We start from the raw sequence: 19884 nt of genomic DNA, 5'->3' as shown, positions 1-19884 counted from the left end.
AAATTCAATAGCAGCCTCAGAGGCTGGGCTCCCTAAGGCACTGCATCTCAGTGCTTGAGGCATTCCTACAGACACCCTGGTTCGAATCCAGGCTGTATCACAACTGGCCGTGATTGGGAGTCCCATAGGGCGGCGCACAATTGGCCCAGCGTTGTCCGTATTTGGCCGGTGGGGGACATCATTGTAAATAAAATAAAAATTAACCGACTTGCCCAGTTAAATAAAAGGTAACAACAACAAAAATAGTCTGTCTACAAGGAGCCCTACATATGAAACATCTTACAAGGCAGCATTTTGATTTATCAGCCTCTGAGGCTGCTATTGAATCTGATCAGCCTGACAGGAATAGAGCTCAACCCTTGGATCAGATATGCATCTACCAATAAAGCACTTTGACAGCTAATCTGCCTGCAAGGAGCCTTGCCTATGAAACAGCCTACAAGACACCAACCTTATTTCTAAGCCTCTGAGGCAGAAATTGAATCTGATCAGCCAGTCAGATTAGTTAGTCTAGCTAACAATAATAGCGAACAAGACTACCTAGCTAACTAGCTAGCTAACAAGACTACCTAGCTAAATCACAAGACAAGACAAATTAGCTGTGTGGTTCCTTGCATGCAGATTGGCTGTGGTCTTGGGGGGGTGGCACGCAGTCTGGGAGACAGTGCAGCCTGTCAGGCATCGACGAGCGCATTGCGATCAACGCAGTCACAGGGCTCCTTGATGAGGCGGCTGTCGTGAACAAATGAACACGTGGTACTTTTGATTACCTCGTGAACTCGACAAAACTTTTGTTATGTCGTGATTAGGAGATAAATAAGTTGTGATCTCGACATAACGAGGGAATCCTTTTTTTCATTCATATGTCCTCTCTGGACTAATATATGAGGGATTGGGCTTTCAGAGTCTGAGTTGAGTCTACCGGTCAGTCAGACTCGCGGTGGCCAGAGTAGCCGAGCTGATGAGTAATTGATTTTGGTCGAGATCAAATTAAAGCAACGAGACGTTAATTAAAGTTGTAAAAACACAGTGTCCTTGCTCTGGGGCTTGGAGGACCGTGGTCAGAACCAGACTGCTGTTATGTTCAGACAGACATGCTCCGCTCCTGAATACAAAGTATGCCCTCATGAACACAGCTTTCATCCCAAATGGCACTCTATTCCTTATGCCATGGACCATTGTACTTTGTTCAAAAGTAGTGCACTAAATAGGGACTATGGTGCCATTTGGGATATAGCCATGGTTGCTCGATCAAAGCCCTCTCATGCAGGGTTCTGTTACATCAGTCGCTGAGTAACCAGCCCAGGAAATGACATGGGAGTTGAGATTTGTGATCCGAGGGGTCAAACGTCCAGATAAGGCAAACTGGGGGTGTAAAACAGCTTCATCGCACAACACACACGGCTATGAAGAGCTCAACCAGGAGGTGAACGTCCAGCTTTAAACCGTGGCTCATATACAGAAATGAAAGCTATGCAAGTTACCCAGACTTTATTAGACAGCTGAACAAACACACGAGCAACTGTCATATAACACAGAGGCTTCTTAAACAAACACTGGTCTCTGGGGAAACCTTCAAATACAACACATACTGTAGGTAGGTAATCACAGATCACAGTCTCTTTGTGGAATCTGTGGAGGGATGGAAGAGACCCATCATGCTCTCAAGTCCCCATCCTATCCTCCTCCCATCCCCCTCTCCGTCTCCAGTGTGCCTGGCTGGGCCTCTGTCTGAGCTGAGACGGAGGGGGCTGGTGGGAAAATGGGAATGTGGTGATTAAGAGTGGGCCTATATGACCTCCCAGCTCTAAAAATACCCTGTTTACTCAAGACCACTGCCAAGGAATTCTGGACTAGGCAGAGGGGACTGCAGAAACGTGTTTTGGGGGGAAACCGGAGAGAGAGGACAGGAAGTATGTGTGTGTGAGGGCATGCGAGTGTGTGACTTTGTCAATGTGCGTGTGAAGGAAGGGAATGTCTTGAAAGGAGGAAAACAATGCATTTCAGGAGCTTGAATAGAGGGTAAGCTACATTAACAAAGCCTTGATATCTTGGCACTTGAAGCTGCGCTGCCGGTCAACTTAATAAACCTGTCATGGTTCCATTAGTATGGAGAGTTGACATAAGAGCTCCTCCTTCTGTCCGAGTACTGACACACACAGGCAATTACCACAGATCACATTCAAGGACTTCTTGGAACACACACACACACACACTTCCAAAGACAGTTGTAAACACTGTCTCTTTCAGTCTCTTCCAGCCATCATTGTCTGGCATCCCACACCAAGAGTCATGCTCTTGACAGAGAGAGTGTGTTTCATAGAAGGGAGAAGAAAGAGAGGGACAGAGAGAAAGAAACAGGGGGGGGGCTAGCGAGAGCTTCCCTCAGTGGTCCCACTGTGTTCTGCCTGCTGGGTGTCTCCTAGCCTCCCACTCCTCTGTCTGTCCCTGGGCTGCCAACGAGGGGCTCGGTTGAGGCGGGAGAGGGAAGGAGTTGGGAGAAAATAGAGATGATGTGAGACAGATATGGATGCATGGGAGCGAGAGGCTCCTGTCCTGTTTGAGGGGCAGGCAGTAGGCCATGGAGGCCTTTCATAAAGGCACCAGACAGACTGTATGGGTTGGGGTTGTATGACAGGCCTCTGTTAGACATCATGGGCCTGACTGCTGCTGACACTGAGCTTGGCACCACAATGCTGGGATGAGGGTGCGACTACGGTCTGTCTACTGTCGGTCTACTGACTGTCTACTGTCGGTCTACTGTCGGTCTACTGTCTTTCCACTGACTGTCTACTGTCGGTCTACTGTCTGTCTACTGACTGTCTACTGACTGTCTACTGTCGGTCTACTGTCGGTCTACTGACTGTCTACTGACTGTCTACTGTCTTTCCACTGACTGTCTACTGTCGGTCTACTGTCTGTCTACAGTCGGTCTACTGACTGTCTAATGTCGGTCTACTGTCGGTCTACTGACTGTCTACTGTCGGTCTACTGACTGTCTACTGTCGGTCTACTGACTGTCTACTGACTGTCTACTGACTGTCTACTGACTGTCTACTGTCGGTCTACTGACTGTCTACTGTCGGTCTACTGTCGGTCTACTGTCTTTCCACTGACTGTCTACTGTCGGTCTACTGTCGGTCTACTGTCGGTCTACTGACTGTCTACTGTCGGTCTACTGTCGGTCTACTGTCGGTCTACTGTCTTTCAACTGACTGTCTACTGTCGGTCTACTGTCAGTCTACTGACTGTCTACTGTCGGTCTACTGTCGGTCTACTGACGGTCTACTGTCGGTCTACTGTCGGTCTACTGTCGGTCTACTGACTGTCTACTGACTGTCTACTGACTGTCTACTGTCGGTCTACTGACTGTCTACTGTCGGTCTACTGACTGTCTACTGTCGGTCTACTGTCGGTCTACTGACTGTCTTCTGTCGGTCTACTGACTGTCTACTGACTGTCTACTGTCGGTCTACTGACTGTCTACTGTCGGTCTACTGACTGTCTACTGTCGGTCTACTGACTGTCTACTGACTGTCTACTGTCGGTCTACTGTCGGTCTACTGTCGGTCTGCTGACTGTCTACTGACTGTCTACTGATTGTCTACTGACTGTCTAATGTCGGTCTACTGTCGGTCTACAAACTGTCTACTGTCGGTCTACTGACACTCTACTGACTGTCTACTGACTGTCTACTGTCGGTCTGACTGTCTACTGACTGTCTACTGCCGGTCTACTGACTGTCTACTGACTGTCTACTGTCGGTCTACTGACTGTCTACTGACTGTCTACTGACTGTCTACTGACTGTCTACTGACTGTCTACTGACTGTCTACTGTCTTTCCACTGACTGTCTACTGTCGGTCTACTGTCTGTCTACTGACTGTCTACTGTCGGTCTACTGACTGTCTACTGTCGGTCTACTGACTGTCTACTGTCGGTCTACTGTCGGTCTACTGTCTTTCCACTGACTGTCTACTGTCTGTCTACTGACTGTCTACTGTCGGTCTACTGACTGTCTACTGTCGGTCTACTGACTGTCTACTGTCGGTCTACTGACTGTCTACTGTCGGTCTACTGTCGGTCTACTGACTGTCTACTGACTGTCTACTGACTGTCTACTGACTGTCTACTGTCGGTCTACTGTCTTTCCACTGACTGTCTACTGTCGGTCTACTGTCGGTCTACTGTCGGTCTACTGTCGGTCTACTGTCGGTCTACTGTCTTTCCACTGACTGTCTACTGTCGGTCTACTGTCAGTCTACTAACTGTCTACTGTCGGTCTACTGTCGGTCTACTGACTGTCTACTGTCGGTCTACTGTCGGTCTACTGTCGGTCTACTGACTGTCTACTGACTGTCTACTGTCGGTCTACTGTCGGTCTACTGACTGTCTACTGTCGGTCTACTGTCAGTCTACTAACTGTCTACTGTCGGTCTACTGTCGGTCTACTGACTGTCTACTGTCGGTCTACTGTCGGTCTACTGTCGGTCTACTGACTGTCTACTGACTGTCTACTGTCGGTCTACTGTCGGTCTACTGACTGTCTACTGTCGGTCTACTGACTGTCTACTGTCGGTCTACTGACTGTCTACTGACTGTCTACTGTCGGTCTACTGACTGTCTATTGACTGTCTACTGTCGGTCTACTGACTGTCTACTGTCGGTCTACTGACTGTCTACTGTCGGTCTACTGTCTTTCACTGACTGTCTACTGTCGGTCTACTGTCGGTCTACTGACTGTCTACTGTCGGTCTACTGACTGTCTACCGTCGGTCTACTGACTGTCTACCGTCGGTCTACTGACTGTCTACCGTCGGTCTACTGTCAGTCTACTGTCTTTCTACTGACTGTCTACTGTCTTTCCACTGACTGTCTACTGACTGTCTACTGTCGGTCTACTGACTGTCTACTGTCGGTCTACTGACTGTCTACTGTCGGTCTACTGACTGTCTACTGTCGGTCTACTGACTGTCTACTGTCGGTCTACTGTCGGTCTACTGACTGTCTACTGACTGTCTACTGACTGTCTACTGTCGGTCTACTGTCTTTCCACTGACTGTCTACTGTCGGTCTACTGACTGTCTACTGACTGTCTACTGACTGTCTACTGTCGGTCTACTGTCTTTCCACTGACTGTCTACTGTCGGTCTACTGTCTGTCTACTGACTGTCTACTGTCAGTCTACTGACTGTCTACTGTCGGTCTACTGACGGTCTACTGTCGGTCTACTGTCGGTCTACTGTCGGTCTACTGACTGTCTACTGACTGTCTACTGACTGTCTACTGTCGGTCTACTGTCGGTCTACTGACTGTCTACTGACTGTCTACTGTCGGTCTACTGACTGTCTATTGACTGTCTACTGTCGGTCTACTGACTGTCTACTGTCGGTCTAATGACTGTCTACTGTCGGTCTACTGACTGTCTACTGACTGTCTACTGACTGTCTACTGACTGTCTACTGTCGGTCTACTGACTGTCTATTGACTGTCTACTGTCGGTCTACTGACTGTCTACTGTCGGTCTACTGTCGGTCTACTGACTGTCTACCGTCGGTCTACCGACTGTCTACTGTCGGTCTACTGACTGTCTACTGTCGGTCTACTGACTGTCTACTGTCGGAATACTGTCAGTCTACTGACTGTCTGCTGTCGGTCTACTGACTGTCTACTGTCGGTCTACTGACTGTCTACTGACTGTCTACTGTCGGTCTACTGTCGGTCTACTGTCGGTCTACTGTCGGTCTACTGTCGGTCTACTGTCGGTCTACTGTGTACCAGACAGGCACCATGGGTGAGCTGCCACTCTGGGTTAGTAGGTCAACGCAATGGGAAACTAACACACAACACCTAACCTAAAATGGACATATGTTGCCCATATGGGCATATGCCAGCCCTCCCATCCGATCCCACACCTGTCTCCTGTCTCTCTCTGCAGTATCACACCTCAATCAACCTAGCTAACCAGAGGCTTTTGTTCACTTCACACTAGACACTGTGGACGTGAATACACATGTAACTATGCCCACTGAGCTGCTCAGGAGAAGCTCTCTAGCCGCAGAACAGAACGTGCTCACAGTGAAGCCTGCAGGGCTCATAATGAGTAATAACGACTACATGACATGACTAATCATGTTCAAATGGAGGTGCTCTGAAGGTTAGTGGACACGGACAGAGGTGTGGGATGACCTGCTGGAACCTATACTTTCCTATTCCGGATTAACAGAAATCTATCAAGCTCACTTGCAGAATAGCACACACTCTCAACATCCCTTCAATATCACAGTGCTTTTCAATACAGACCTATTCTGCTTAGCCTACATTCACTTGTGACTGAATTTCATGCCTTTAATTTTCTATCTTGACTCTAAACGGGCCCCTAAAAAACGAATTAAACTGGTCTAATCTGTGTGAATATATCTGAGACTATACGTCACAGTGTCTCCTCCCTGCTTTGTAATGGGCCATTAGATAGGTGTGGCCAGTGGTCATGTAATGGTTGTGTAGCGCAGCACCTAATTCTCAGTGTGATGATTATAGTCAGTCAGTTATTTGACACACTCCCTCTAGCGCCAGCAGTAAATCACCTGTGTGACAGCTCTGAGGCCTCCCGCTCTACTCTGCTCTGTGGAGGTGGCAGCGCGCACACACACACACACACACACACACACACACACACACACACACACACGCTTGTGCCAGCCTCGCCCCTCCAGGGTGTGTTCCTGAAGTGAGATTGAGTCACCTCGCTCACCCTGTCTTCCCTCCCTCTCTCTCTCCCTCAGGAGGCTGCATGTCCCGTCTGACTTGAGGCCTCAGAGAGCCTCAGCTCACCCCTCCCTCAGCGCCCCCACCCTCAGCCCTCCTCCCTTTCCTGTTTGAGTTGTCCTCTGGTAGCGAGTTGTGACACTATCAGCCCTGTATACTGTTCATCAGCTGCGTTATATAATTCCAGGACTTTTCACTCCACGCTGTCTGTGCTCTGAGAGGACTGAGACTGAGATTGCCTGGGAGTGAGGTGGGAGAGGGGGTAGATAAGGATATTATGCCTGACTTTTAGTGTGGTGGGAGAGGGGGTAGATAAGGATATGATGCCTGACTGAGAGTGTGATGGGAGAGGGGGTAGATAAGGATATGATGCCTGACTGATAGTGTGGTGGGAGAGGGGGTAGATAAGGATATGATGCCTGACTGAGAGTGTGATGGGAGAGGGGGTAGATAAGGATATTATGCCTGACTGATAGTGTGGTGGGAGAGGGGGTAGATAAGGATATGATGCCTGACTGAGAGTGTGATGGGAGAGGGGGTAGATAAGGATATGATGCCTGACTGATAGTGTGGTGGGAGAGGGGGTAGATAAGGATATGATGCCTGACTGATAGTGTGATGGGAGAGGGGGTAGATAAGGATATGATGCCTGACTGATAGTGTGGTGGGAGAGGGGGTAGATAAGGATATGATGCCTGACCGATAGTGTGATGGGAGAGGGGGTAGATAAGGATATGATGCCTGACTGATAGTGTGGTGGGAGAGGGGGTAGATAAGGATATGATGCCTGACTGATAGTGTGGTGGGAGAGGGGGTAGATAAGGATATGATGCCTGACTGATAGTGTGGTGGGAGAGGGGGTAGATAAGGATATGATGCCTGACTGATAGTGTGATGGGAGAGGGGGTAGAAAAGGATATGATGCCTGACTGATAGTGTGATGGGAGAGGGGGTAGATAAGGATATGATGCCTGACTGATAGTGTGATGCAGGCCTGAGATCGCTCATCTCCCCCTCCACCACCACCGACCAACACTCACGTCACGTCTTGGCTCCCGAGTGGTGCAGCGGTCTAAGGCACTGCATCACAGTGCTAGAGGCATCACTACAAACCCTGGTTTGATTCCAGGCTGTATCATAACCGGCCGTGATTGGGAGTCCCATAGGGCAGAGCACAATTGGTCCAGCGTTGTCTGGGTTAGGGCTTGGCCGGGGTAGGTCGTCATTGTAAATAAGAATTTGTTCTTAACTGACTTGCCATGTTAAATAAAGGTTAAATAAATAAAAAATCAAATAAAGACCGCCATGGCCACTGCTGCTGGTGGAGGTCAAGTGGTCCGTGTGTGTGTGTGTGTGTGTGTGTTTGTCTTATCTTGCACCCGGGTGTGAGAGTCCCCCTGTCTCATGCTGACAGATGGCCTGCGAATCTGGTAGTGGTATTGGCGCGTCCTACAGATATAGAATCTTAATTTGATCACCCTGTTGCAGGAGAACTTGTAGTGTATTTGAGGTTTAAAAGGCTTCTGAAGTTTGTAATTTCCACTTGATTTTCCCTCATGAAAAATGGATCAACCCCTACAAAAATTACCATTATTTATAATCCACATAATAATTCACATTTCTTGTTGCTCCAGGATAATTGTTCTATTGTAGCAAATTGGCTCAAATTAAGATCTTAAGTATACTTCTGCGTGTGTGTGTGTGTGTGTGTTCGTGTGTGGTCAGTCATACTTTTACAGATGCACAATCAAGAGCATCTTGTCAGGCTGTATCACCGCCTGGTACGGCAACTGCTCTGCCCACAACCGTAAGCCTCTCCAGAGGGTAGTGAGGTCTGCACAACGCATCACTGGGGGTAAACTACCTGCCCTCCAGGACACCTACACCACCCGATGTCACAGGAAGGCCAAAAAGATCATCAAGGACAACAACCACCCGAGCCACTGCCTGTTCACCCCGCTATCATCCAGAAGGCGAGGTCAGTACAGGTGCATCAAAGCTGGGACCGAGAGAATGAAAAACAGCTTCTATCTCAAGGCCATCAGACTGTTAAACAGCCATCACTAACATTGAGTGGCTGCTGCCAACATACTGACTCAACTCTAGCCACTTTAATAATAAAAAATTGGATGTAATAAATGTATCACTAGTCACTTTAAGCAATGCCACTTTATATAATGTTTACATACCCTTCATTACTCATCTCATATGTAAATACTGTACTCTATACCATCTACTGCATCTTGCCTATGCCGTTCGGCCATCGCTCATCCATATATTTATATGTACATATTCTTAATCATTGCTTTACACTTGTGTGTGTATAAGGTAGTTGTTGTGAAATTGTTAGATTACTTGTTAGATATTACTGCACGGTCGGAACTAGAAGCACAAGCATTTCGCTACACTCGCATTAACATCTGCTAACCATGTGTATGTGACCAATAAAATTGGATTTGATTTGATAAACCCCATGAACCAAGCTCTGTAGAGGGAAGTAAAAGATAAAGAGATTGGGTACTAATGTTGTCCGTGCTTGGTGACACACACAGAATCACACACGAACATCAAGAGCTATAGAGGAACTTCTGATGTAAATGTTCTGAAAAACTGGAACACTGACTTCCTGAAAGCAGCACAACGTGTGTTCACTCAGGCGCACACAAACACACGCACAAACAACTTACCCGTTTGTCCCATTGGCTGTGCGAGTCGGCTGGGAGAGAGTCACCTCAAGTGCACCCTGTGAAAAAAAGCAACAACAAAAAAACACTTAACCCAGCTAGCACATTTGGTTCCTTGAATGTTGTGGACATGTACGTTTTTGGTTTCCCATTGTTTCTGGGAATGAAGCCATACATTTCCTGACCGGTAAAACGTTCTGGGAACGGAAGTGAACATTTCGCCTGTTCTGGGAACATTCATATTTAGGTTGAAGGGAGGTTCTGAGAAAGTTTTACTATGGTTCCCTGAGAGGTTGTATTAATGTTCTGAGAACGGAAATTATAGGTTATTTGAAGGTAATAAAAATAAGGTTCTGAGAACATGTTTCAATAAGACTTTTAATAACATTGTTAGCTCAGTTGAACTGTTTTGAACTCCAAGCACAGATCAAAATGAATTTGCTTAGGCATTAATCATGTAAACACGTTTTTTTTTTTATTGTGGCACATCAGTGAGATTTGAATCTATGACCTTCTGTTCTTAATCCATGGAATTAGCCCACTGGGCCACCAGGATGGAGCTAGCATGCCATGTTTTTTTAACTCATACAAAGCTGTTAATTTTAGTCTATTCAAACAGACTCCATTTCAAAGGAAACAAGCACTCATTAACATCAAGTGTGACCAATTGTCACGTTCTGACCAGTAAAGAGGTTATTTGTTATTGTAGTTTGGTCAGGACGTGGCAGGAGGTGTTTCTTTTATGTGGTTCGGGGTTTGTTGGGTTATATTATTATGTAAGAGGGGTGTTTGTTTAGAGTGTTCCGGGGTTTTTGGGCTATGTTAGTTCTAGTCGTTCTATGTCTATGTTTAGTTAATGGGGTTGACCTTCAATTGGAAGCAGCTGCTCCTTATTTAAGAGGGGTGTTTTTTTTCTATGGTATTTGTGGGTAGTTGTCTCCTGTTTAGTGTTGTTCGTTTGTATACGTGATTTGTTTGTTTTTCCTTCTTCACATTAAAAAGAAGATGAGTATACACGTTCCCGCTGCGTTTTGGTCTGATCCTTACGACGCCCGTTACACCAATTACTGGGTGCAACCAACACAGCTGAACATGCTTAACAAGACAGAGGATAGAGATAGTTTTGTTGATGCTCAGAACATTATAATTTTTTTAAAATAACATTCTTAGATAGTTCTCTGAACGTTACTAAAGTTTTCTTGTGGTTTTTATGGATCTTATTTTTATGTTCTCTGATCTATTTGAGAACATGGCTTTAAATAGAACCATGATTTCTCATGTAGGAAACGTTATGCTGAAACTAATGAAAATCCCAGAGAAGAATGTTGTTTCTTAACATATTCAGAACAATGTAAGCATATGACTTTAAATGGAACCACGATGGAAACCTATAGGAAACGTTATGCTGAAGTACTGAAATTCTCACAGAAGAAAGTTGTTTCTTAATGTTCTCTGAACTATTTGAGAATATTCCCAATTGTTAAACCAGTTGGAGAACGATCCTAGAATATTACCAAAATGTAAATTAAATGTAACCATGTTTGAACTTTTAAGAAACGTTCTGTTCAAGTAGTGTAAATGAGCTTAGAATGTTCCAAAGCCAAGAAACTATCCTGCACCATTCCCAGGAGGTTTTGGGAAGGTAGTATGTAAAATAACCATCGGACCAACACCCTCTCACCAAGACCTAAGAAGCATATGGTTCTCATAACGTTATGTGCTAGCTGGGAAGAGTCTGCACTCTGATTACAACATACATGTGTAATGAGGGGTGATCTGAGAGAGCTATGGGCCAATCAGTTCAAGGTAGATAACCCTGTAGAGATTTGATGTAGGCTAGTTAATGTGCTATGACAGTCAACATGGTAGGTTTCCAGGTAGTCTATATGGGGTGATTTCCCCCCTGAAGGTGTCCCCCCCCAGCCAAACCCTGTGTGTTACAGTGCAGCATGCTGCCTGCTTTTCCTGGCAGCTCCACCAGGCACATAGCAGCTCTGTTCTTGTAATGGTTGGCTTTCACATCCAAGGGTGAGATGGTTGGGAGAAATATGGCATTCAATACAGGCTCATTGAACATAAGAGCCAGGAACAGAGGATTATTTTGTGTTTTATCTCAACACACACCCCACACCCTTTTATTCACATCTGTGAAAAAGGAAAATAACATAAAATATTTGTGGTCAGTCGCACTCCTATCTCACATAGCTGTATGTGTCTAAAAACACACAAATGACAAAATGATATATTCAAGTTCCATAAGACTAATGTTGGTACAGTGTCAAAGTAAACCAACAGAAATAAATCACTTTTTTTCTTAGCAAACACTTCTAGCCAGAGCACTTGAACCTTTAGATCACTAGACCAACCAAGGCTGTAACACAGTATAGCCTTCCCTCACATGCTGCTGACACTCCTCCCTCAGAGAGAGAGAGAGAGAGAGAGAGAGAGAGAGACAGACAGACAGACAGACAGACAGACAGACAGACAGACAGACAGACAGACAGACAGGGAGACAGACAGGGAGACAGACAGACAGGGAGTGAGAGAGGCCAGACCAGGGAGACAAACAGACTAGGCCCATAAATGAGGGTGTAGAGACAGACTCCTGTTTCTACTTTAACTGCACTGATGACTAAGCAGAGGGCTTTTTTTCATTTCCTGGAAAATCACAATGAGGGGCCAACATCATTTCACTGTACAGTACTTTTCCTCTTAAACAGCCATCTATCCCCACATTGAGAGATGTGTCAACTGAACACATGGAGCCCCTGCTAGCAGTCAAGTTAAATCAATTTTCACGGGGGAACAGTAAACTTTTTTATTCCGGGACGCCCTGTGAAGTAGGCAGTGGCTGGAAAGGAGATTTTCTTTTACTGCGTATGGGCCCTTAGGATTCCTAGCCTGGCCTTGGAAAACCTCATCAGAGCTAGCCTGTGATCCAGTTGGCCCATGTCCGTGGTGCGCTGTGTGTTTCTGTGGCCTGTGTTGTTGTCTCTGAGGAGACACAGCCTTGAGGGAGGCCCTGCGGTGGCCCAGCCCGGGGTTCTGGCCGACCTGAAACACTATCCAGGTCAGCTCTGGGACCCTCGCTGTTCAAACACCACATTTTACTGCTGGGTCTGCTAAGTTTAGGACTCTGGCTCCGCAAAGTGCTTCAGAAAGTTAAAAAGAAAAATGGGAAAAGAAAAATCCAACTAGTAATTTACAGTACGCGCTCTGTATGAGGGTAGATGCCGGGCGGAGGTTCGGAGGTCAAATGAAAGGATAAGAAGAAGGTGTGAGTAATGTGATTGAGTACAAGTTTAACCCAGGGAGAGGTACTGCAAACGTCAGACGAGCCCAACAGGAATGACTGAATGGTGTCGTAAAGCAATTTGTGAATTAGGCTCGAGCGGGCTGTGGCCCTCCCCTGCTCCTGGCTCTGCTTGGCCCTCGTCGACCATCAACTGTCTGGCCAAATCCCGTTCTCTAGACATTCTGCTCACACCAGGCACAGCCTGAGCCTGCCATGTCTGACTGAGAGAAAACTGGTGACGGAACTGATTGATGTCACTGTTTGCCATATGGCAATCCAATAAATAAATCCTCCCCAGGCTTATTGTGAGTAGGTACTCTCTAAGAAAAGAACACTGTCACTGAACATTATCTCCCCTGTCTGTTTATCTAGGCCAGAGATTCCCAAACTTTTTCACTCACACTTATTTTCCTGCAATTCTACACATTTTGTCATGGTTTGCAGAGAAAATGTTGCCGTTTTAAAGCTCATTTTCTTGTAATTCTACACATTTTGTCATGGTTTGCAGAGAAAATGTTGCCGTTTTAAAGCTCATTTTCTTGTAATTCTATACATTTTGCCTTGTCTAATGTGCATTCATGTGACATTTGAGTGACTCAAACATTATAACAAAATCTATGGGTTAGTTGATCTGGACAAGTGATAAATATCTCTCTAATGTATACGATGACTGACATGACAAGAGGACAACTGATGATGTACTACCCTATTTATAATTTGCACCTTGCGCATTCCACTACTACAATTTTCAATAGTAAGTTGAAAGCCCCTGCCGATCCCTCGCGCCCTCTTTAAATGCATAGTCCTAAAGATGATAGAAGGAGAAAAGAAGGAGGGAACGGCGTGCTATTCAGAAGTCTGGAGGAGTCGATCTCGCTGGAGAGAGTAGACAGAGTGGAAGAGAGGGCAGGCAGGGGATGAATCATCCGGACTGGAGCGGGGGCCCGGGAAGGAGAGAGGGAGAGATGCCGTGATGTATTCGTTCCGTGGCGCACTTCCGCTCTCCTCCGGCCCCCCTCCGCCCCCACCCTCTCCTCCCCCCTCCCCCCTCCCCCTGCCTGGCCCTGCAGCTCTCCTGGGAGGCTGAGTAACCAGGATGAAATGCTCGGGCTCTGCCAACGCCAGCCTGAGGACCAGATGTGTGGCCTAAAGGTGGTGAGGCCGCGACGCAACGGAAACCAAATATAAACCAGTGTACCGTAACACCTCTGAAGACTCTTTTCTAATAAAGAGGGAGGAGGGGAGGGCAGAGGCATCGCCGTTAGCCGGTTAACGGGACCCACTTTCAGGCAAGCCAGGACTGGACCTGTTTCTTCCTGGTAATGCTGGCAGCTGTCACAGACGGGCTCATTGCCCATAGGCAAACATAGCTAGGCCTAACTTCACATTGCATCTAGCAGAATGCTGAGATTTAAGTGGAAACATGGAAGGGAGAGAGAATGACGGATGTCCTCTCCTAAAATTAGTGCCCTGGCTATCTCAACACAGAAGGCATTCATCTCAGCCTGCCTGACTGTTTGGGCAGCTGTTGCGAGAGCAATTTCTTTGAATCCGGTTTGTAAACATGCAGGGCAAAGGTTCTGAACTGGCCCAGGCAGTGACCGCGCTGCCAGCCAAGCCTGCACAAGCGTCACCACGGCCTCGTGCCTCCAACTACAGCTGGAGCCCAGGCCGGGCACAGAGCGGCACTCCAGGGTTTCAGTACTACGACTGTTACTCTTCACAACCCTTCTTGGCAGCGCAGAGGAAAACGTCGACGTAGGAGTTGGTGGTGGTGGTGAAGATGTTGGATGGATGTATCTGGAACGGAGGGGAGACTCGTCACTCCTCCACCAGGCCTGTGGGTAGCTGTGGTCATCCCTGGCAGCAGCAGGGACCATTTAGCTAACAGGCTTTTACAGAGAAAACGCTCCAACACACACACACACGCACACAGGGAGGGCTGGGAGGTCTGACCTACTGCCTCAAAGTGCGGCTTGTCCAACGCTGAATGTAACTGAGGCCACTGTGTAAACAATGGAACTTCCCTGTAGGGCTTTCCCTGGACCAGGACTCATCTACGACACCCACCTTCCGAACTCCAGCCCCAAAACCACCATTGACACCATGGAAAGCTAAATATTACAGTTCACAAATCCTTTGATTTTCCTTGGGATGTGACGGCCTTCGGAGTCTGTGCTGTAATGGGGCATTCTTAGTCTGGGTAAGCTGAGGTCTAACGGTTGGCTCAGCAGGTAGTATTGACTGGTCGTATCTATATCCAGCACACATCAGTGAGAGTGGTCAGGCCGGGAGGAAACAGAATTAGCAGTAGGCAGGAAATCAATAATCAATATCTTCTCGGGAGTTGTGTCCGGTTATAGTTAAGAAGCGGATACAATCTCAAGTGGGAGGTTAGGCCTACTGTTGTAGAAAAGGGTATGGACACACAATAACCTAAGTCACTGGAGCAAACCAAAGCCAGTGGTTGGAACAATAGGCCAAACCCCCATCACCACTCATTCACAAAGCCTATGCTCACTGTAGTCCAGATAGAACAACATGGATGGCCACACAATGAATGTGAAATTAGATCATTATTGATTTGAACAGGGATGTTCTTTAGAGGTTACTCTCTTTGTTCTCTTTTGGGACAGGAAGTGTGCAGCACACTATTGGGTAAATCCATATTAATTCATTTCAAAAGCTTAGGGTTGTCAAACTATTTAATAATTTCTTGCACAAAAATGTTTTGAATAGAAATTGATAATTTTTTAAAATCTTTAACGTCAATTATCTAAAAACGTGGAAACTCCGATTTTGTTCATACGCTGTAGCTTAGACCCTAGTTTAGATCCTCTGAGGTTTTAGTGTTGAGCCGGCCATCGGTAGAGACACAACATGCTGTTGAATACAGGGTGGCTGTCATTTCAATCATAGAAAACCAATCTGAGAAAGGCTCTTTCCCTTCAGACTAGCTGTAGCTGGTACACCATTAAAATGTCTATTCAATTGCAATTGTAAGTTCTAATTACTACCACAAAGATCCACCAGTCCACCCACTGTTGAATGTCAACTGGTCATGTCTGTAAAATGATCTATCCTTCAATGAGTTCAATAGATTTCCCAAGGAGGATTGACAGTAACCTATAATGTAAAACAACATATTCCCATTCAAGTCAACATTCTCTGATATGTGGACCTCCATCCATCTTTGTGGTATTATTTGAAAGTCTAAATGTCTATCTGATTCTCATTTTAGTACATTTATCAGCCAAAACCTGACACTCACCTGTATTCAAGAGCATGTTGTGTCTCAACCAAAGACAAGTACAACACAAAAACCTAAGATTATGTATAATAGGGTCTAAGCTACAACATATGTGAATATGCAATTATAAAATAAATAAATGATAAAACAGTTTGACAACCCTTGTTTGTAAGCTTTAAAATGATATCAATCTCAACCGTTGATCTTTTCCAGTGATGAAGACATGTCTCATGGTATGGTGGGGTATGCAAAATAAGTCAACTTTGAGCACCTTTATCTCTTGAAGGTTTTGGCATTCAGGTCCAAAAAGTCACTTTCTGAGCACTTCTACAACAGGCGAATATGTATGGCAGGTTTCGTTCAAATCAAAAGGGGTGCTGTCAAAAAGTGAGTGAACTCAAATGGATTTACCCTACTGTAAGTCACAAAGAGGTAATGACAAAGAGAAGACATGATTGAGGGGCTAAAAGGGGTGGTGACAGTTTTGGCCTGGATATGCATGGCTAGGTTAGATGGGGGGGGGGGGGGGGGGGGGGTTATGCTATATGGTGGGAGGTTGAGCACAGGAGGTTGGTGGCACCTTCATTGGGGAGGACAGGCTTGTGGTAATGGCTGGAGCGGAATCGGTGGAATGGTATCAAACACATAAAACATGGGTTCCATGTGATTGATGCCACTCCATGAGCTCCTTTCCAGCCATTATTGTGAGCCGTCCTCCCCTCAGCAGCCTCCACTGGGGTGGAGAGGGTCTTACTTTAAGCCCAACAAGCTGCATTAACTGAGACATACTACAATAACCCTGCATTGGTTGAGGAAATGGACCATGTTTGGAGTTTTTTTTAGCTATCACTGCCAGACAGATGGTGCATAATGATCAAGACATGGGATGTTTGCCAAGAAGAACAACTCTCCAGTACTGACACCTCTCTGGATCCCCCCCGAGCACCAGATGTTCCTCTTATCTCCGGACCAGACCAGTCTGTTAGTGGCGTTGGACTGCTGGGAAGAGACCTGCCTATCCATGGCAACTCAAGACCATTTTCATTAAAAAAAGTATCTCCCTCCAGTTTCTAAAACGTACGTGTGTAACAGCTGGCCGACAGAACGGATGATAGGAACGGATCTAGGCTGTCACTCATAACATCTTCAGAGGTGAACAGGAGGGGAGAGTGGACTATTCGTCTGGATGGGTGTTTCGTGTTCTGGTCGTGGAAGAAGACATGCCGCCCAAGTCAAGCTAAGCACTGCAAGCGATACAGAAAACATGACTGAAAGCGTAACATGGAGAAATATTGAATTAGGCCTACAACTAGAGGGCTTGCTGAGCTGCGGTCAGTAATATCGACTTTGGCGATGAATTCTAGGTAAAGCTCCTTTTGAATGGACATGTGAGGAGGAGGGTGCAGTACGTTGTGTCCTAGATTGACGTAAAAAGATTACCTCAATACAGGGCAACAATGACCCCACACAATGCTGAACTCTCTGTGACATTACAGAGAAGACAAGGCCACAGTCTTGTTTGCCATACAGTGGACAGAGGCCACATGATCGATTCCATTCAACACTGGGCTTTATTGGTTGCGTCACACTACGTGAGATTACTCAATGTTGCCCAGGCCTCAAAGAACAGGCCAAACACAGGGATCGACACACATTCTGTCTGTCTGTGTGCCCTGTATCCGTGACAGTGGAACTGTATTTTATTGTGATGGAGGGAGCAGGTCACATGAATGACCTGACTCACTCCCTGTATCCTGGAAAAGGAATCAGTCAGGTCAGCATAATGGTAGCTGGTACCACTTCAAAACTGTAAATATGGGCTCTGTGACAAAGCTAACACAACCTCTAGTCTAGGCCTATCTTCGTGCACATAGGCCTGCTCATTCCTGCATATGTCTGCATGTTACCATGTGTATCAATCTTGGATAGGATTCTAAAGTGGAATATGGTTCTTTTTTTTGCATGGATAGACCTTGCCCTGGCCCAACTCCACTTCATTTTCCTGCTGCTGAATCCATAGCCAGCAGTGAGTGTATTCGTGAGCTGGTGTTCAGGGCAAAATCAGGAAGATGGGTAACTTGGGTGACAAGGAGTCATGTAGCCTCTCTGTGGTGAGGAATGGAATTGGTTCATCAACTTATGTTGATGAACCAATGCCACTTGTGTGTTGCCCTTCAAAGCAAGCTGCACCATGATCTATGCTGGCTATGAAGCTTATGCTTTGTTATAACTATGTGATAACATGTACATGTGTCATAGTAAGCAATCAGATTCAAATACAATTTCTACTTTGTGTACTCGCAAACGTGTTCCATACAGGTTAAATGCTTGATTACTTTTTATAAACATGTAGCGTCAGCATTTATGGTATGTTATTAGAAATTGTTATGTCTCCCTATGTAGCAAAATCCCAACTGACTGACATATTGGCTGTTATTTAGTAGTCAGGACGATGAGAATAATACATAGGCTATGCATAGATGCGTATGACAAGTCTTAACAACGCCGTATAACTGCATCATAGGGGAGGAGGGGGCAGACAAATAATATTAACATGGTAATACTAATAATGCATGCAGATAAGGTTCCTTACACGTCCGTTGCAGGTCAGATCTTCCTTGTTGCGCAACTCAAAAGATTCTTCCTCCTCTTTCTCCCCATAGTCCCGTCCGAGCAAATTGAAACCCTGCCTGCAGCACAGAAACCAACAAAATCCTTGCACAGGCATTCAAATCGGGTAAAGTCCGGTGTTTTCGACTATTCTTGTCGTAAAGTCAACATTCACCGTCTGGCCTTTGGGGGTCCGCGTGTACGTCTCACAGTACGTAACTAAATCCAGAGTCGCGTGAGGAAAACATCCAAGTTGAACAGCTTCTCTCCATAGACTTCCAGAGGGGATATGACAAACAGACACATACGCCAAGAGGACAGTCCAACACTAGCCTATAGAAGAAACATAGAAGCTACCGAAGAGTTCAACCTGGTGAAATTTTGTCTGAAAGTTGTGTCAAATCTGTCCTTCCAAAAGGTGATGCCTTGTCCCGAGACCTTGCTCGTATCTGAAGTCGTTGCCCAAGTTATCACACGCCAACTAAAATACCAATATATCTACTTTCAAGCCTAAATGGCACTACTGGCTGACAAAACCATGAATATTGTAAATAAGAGCCGTCTAAAGAAATCAATATCAAGAGCGAAATTCGTGTTGCCTGCTGCTATTCACATACTACAGTGTAGTAGCTAAACTAAAGTCTAGGCAGGCGATTATGACTGACTTGAGTTGAGTTTGAACAAAAGCGTGCCAGAGATCAGCCAGCCTTGAATGGGCGGGTCGAGCCGTCCCCTCATGTCGAATACGAAATGTAACTGGCTGGACTATAACACGCCCAGAAAAGGCACACGCCCATCTTACACGCCCCCTCTTCCAACAGACTATTGCGTCACATGCCTCTTTGATGACCTACCACTTTAGCATCCTTGCCCATCATTCTTGAGAAAATATGTTTCCTTACCACGTCTACTTCATGTTTGTGTGAAGGCTAAATACCGTGTTGGTAGGCCTAAGCCAGTATTTGTGTAATTGTGTATTTTATGGCAGTTTTTTCTGGTTGATTTAGCGCGTGTGTTGTGCATGCGAGTGTGTGTGCGTGCCTAATGGTGACGTTAATACAGGCATTTGCCCTGGGAAACACAAGAATTGCCTCAATAGGAAGCAGATGGACTCTCTCCCTTTATTCTCTATTCCAGTAAACTCCCTTCAATGACTTTACCGGCAGTTATGGTGATCACTGATCACTAATAGACAGAGCTCTTCTTCCCAAATGTTGTTAACAGAGATAAGCCTGTTTGTGACTTTGTTCGGGTTTGTGCTACAAGAAAGCATTTTT

General features: G+C 46.1%; 1 protein-coding gene across 2 annotated transcripts in view; it reads right to left on the bottom strand.

The window, feature by feature from the left end:
• Positions 1 to 19260, bottom strand: part of LOC115198196 (unconventional myosin-X) — a 52479-nt gene extending 33219 nt beyond the window's left edge. For both annotated transcript variants that reach the window (XM_029759962.1, XM_029759971.1), the window contains exons 1-2: positions 18591 to 19260; positions 9456 to 9511 (exon numbers count right to left, since the gene is read on the bottom strand). In XM_029759962.1, coding sequence (XP_029615822.1) covers positions 9456 to 9511; positions 18591 to 18725 — 191 coding nt within the window. In that variant the 5' untranslated portion in view covers positions 18726 to 19260. The remainder of the gene's footprint in view (positions 1 to 9455; positions 9512 to 18590) is intronic.
• Positions 19261 to 19884: the final 624 nt, after the last annotated feature.

This window comes from Salmo trutta, chromosome 1 (genome assembly GCF_901001165.1).
Source record: "Salmo trutta chromosome 1, fSalTru1.1, whole genome shotgun sequence".
NCBI classification, from domain to species: Eukaryota; Metazoa; Chordata; class Actinopteri; order Salmoniformes; family Salmonidae; genus Salmo; species Salmo trutta.
The sequence above is the reverse complement of the archived record's forward strand: the minus strand, read 5'-3'. Positions and strand labels throughout refer to the sequence as shown.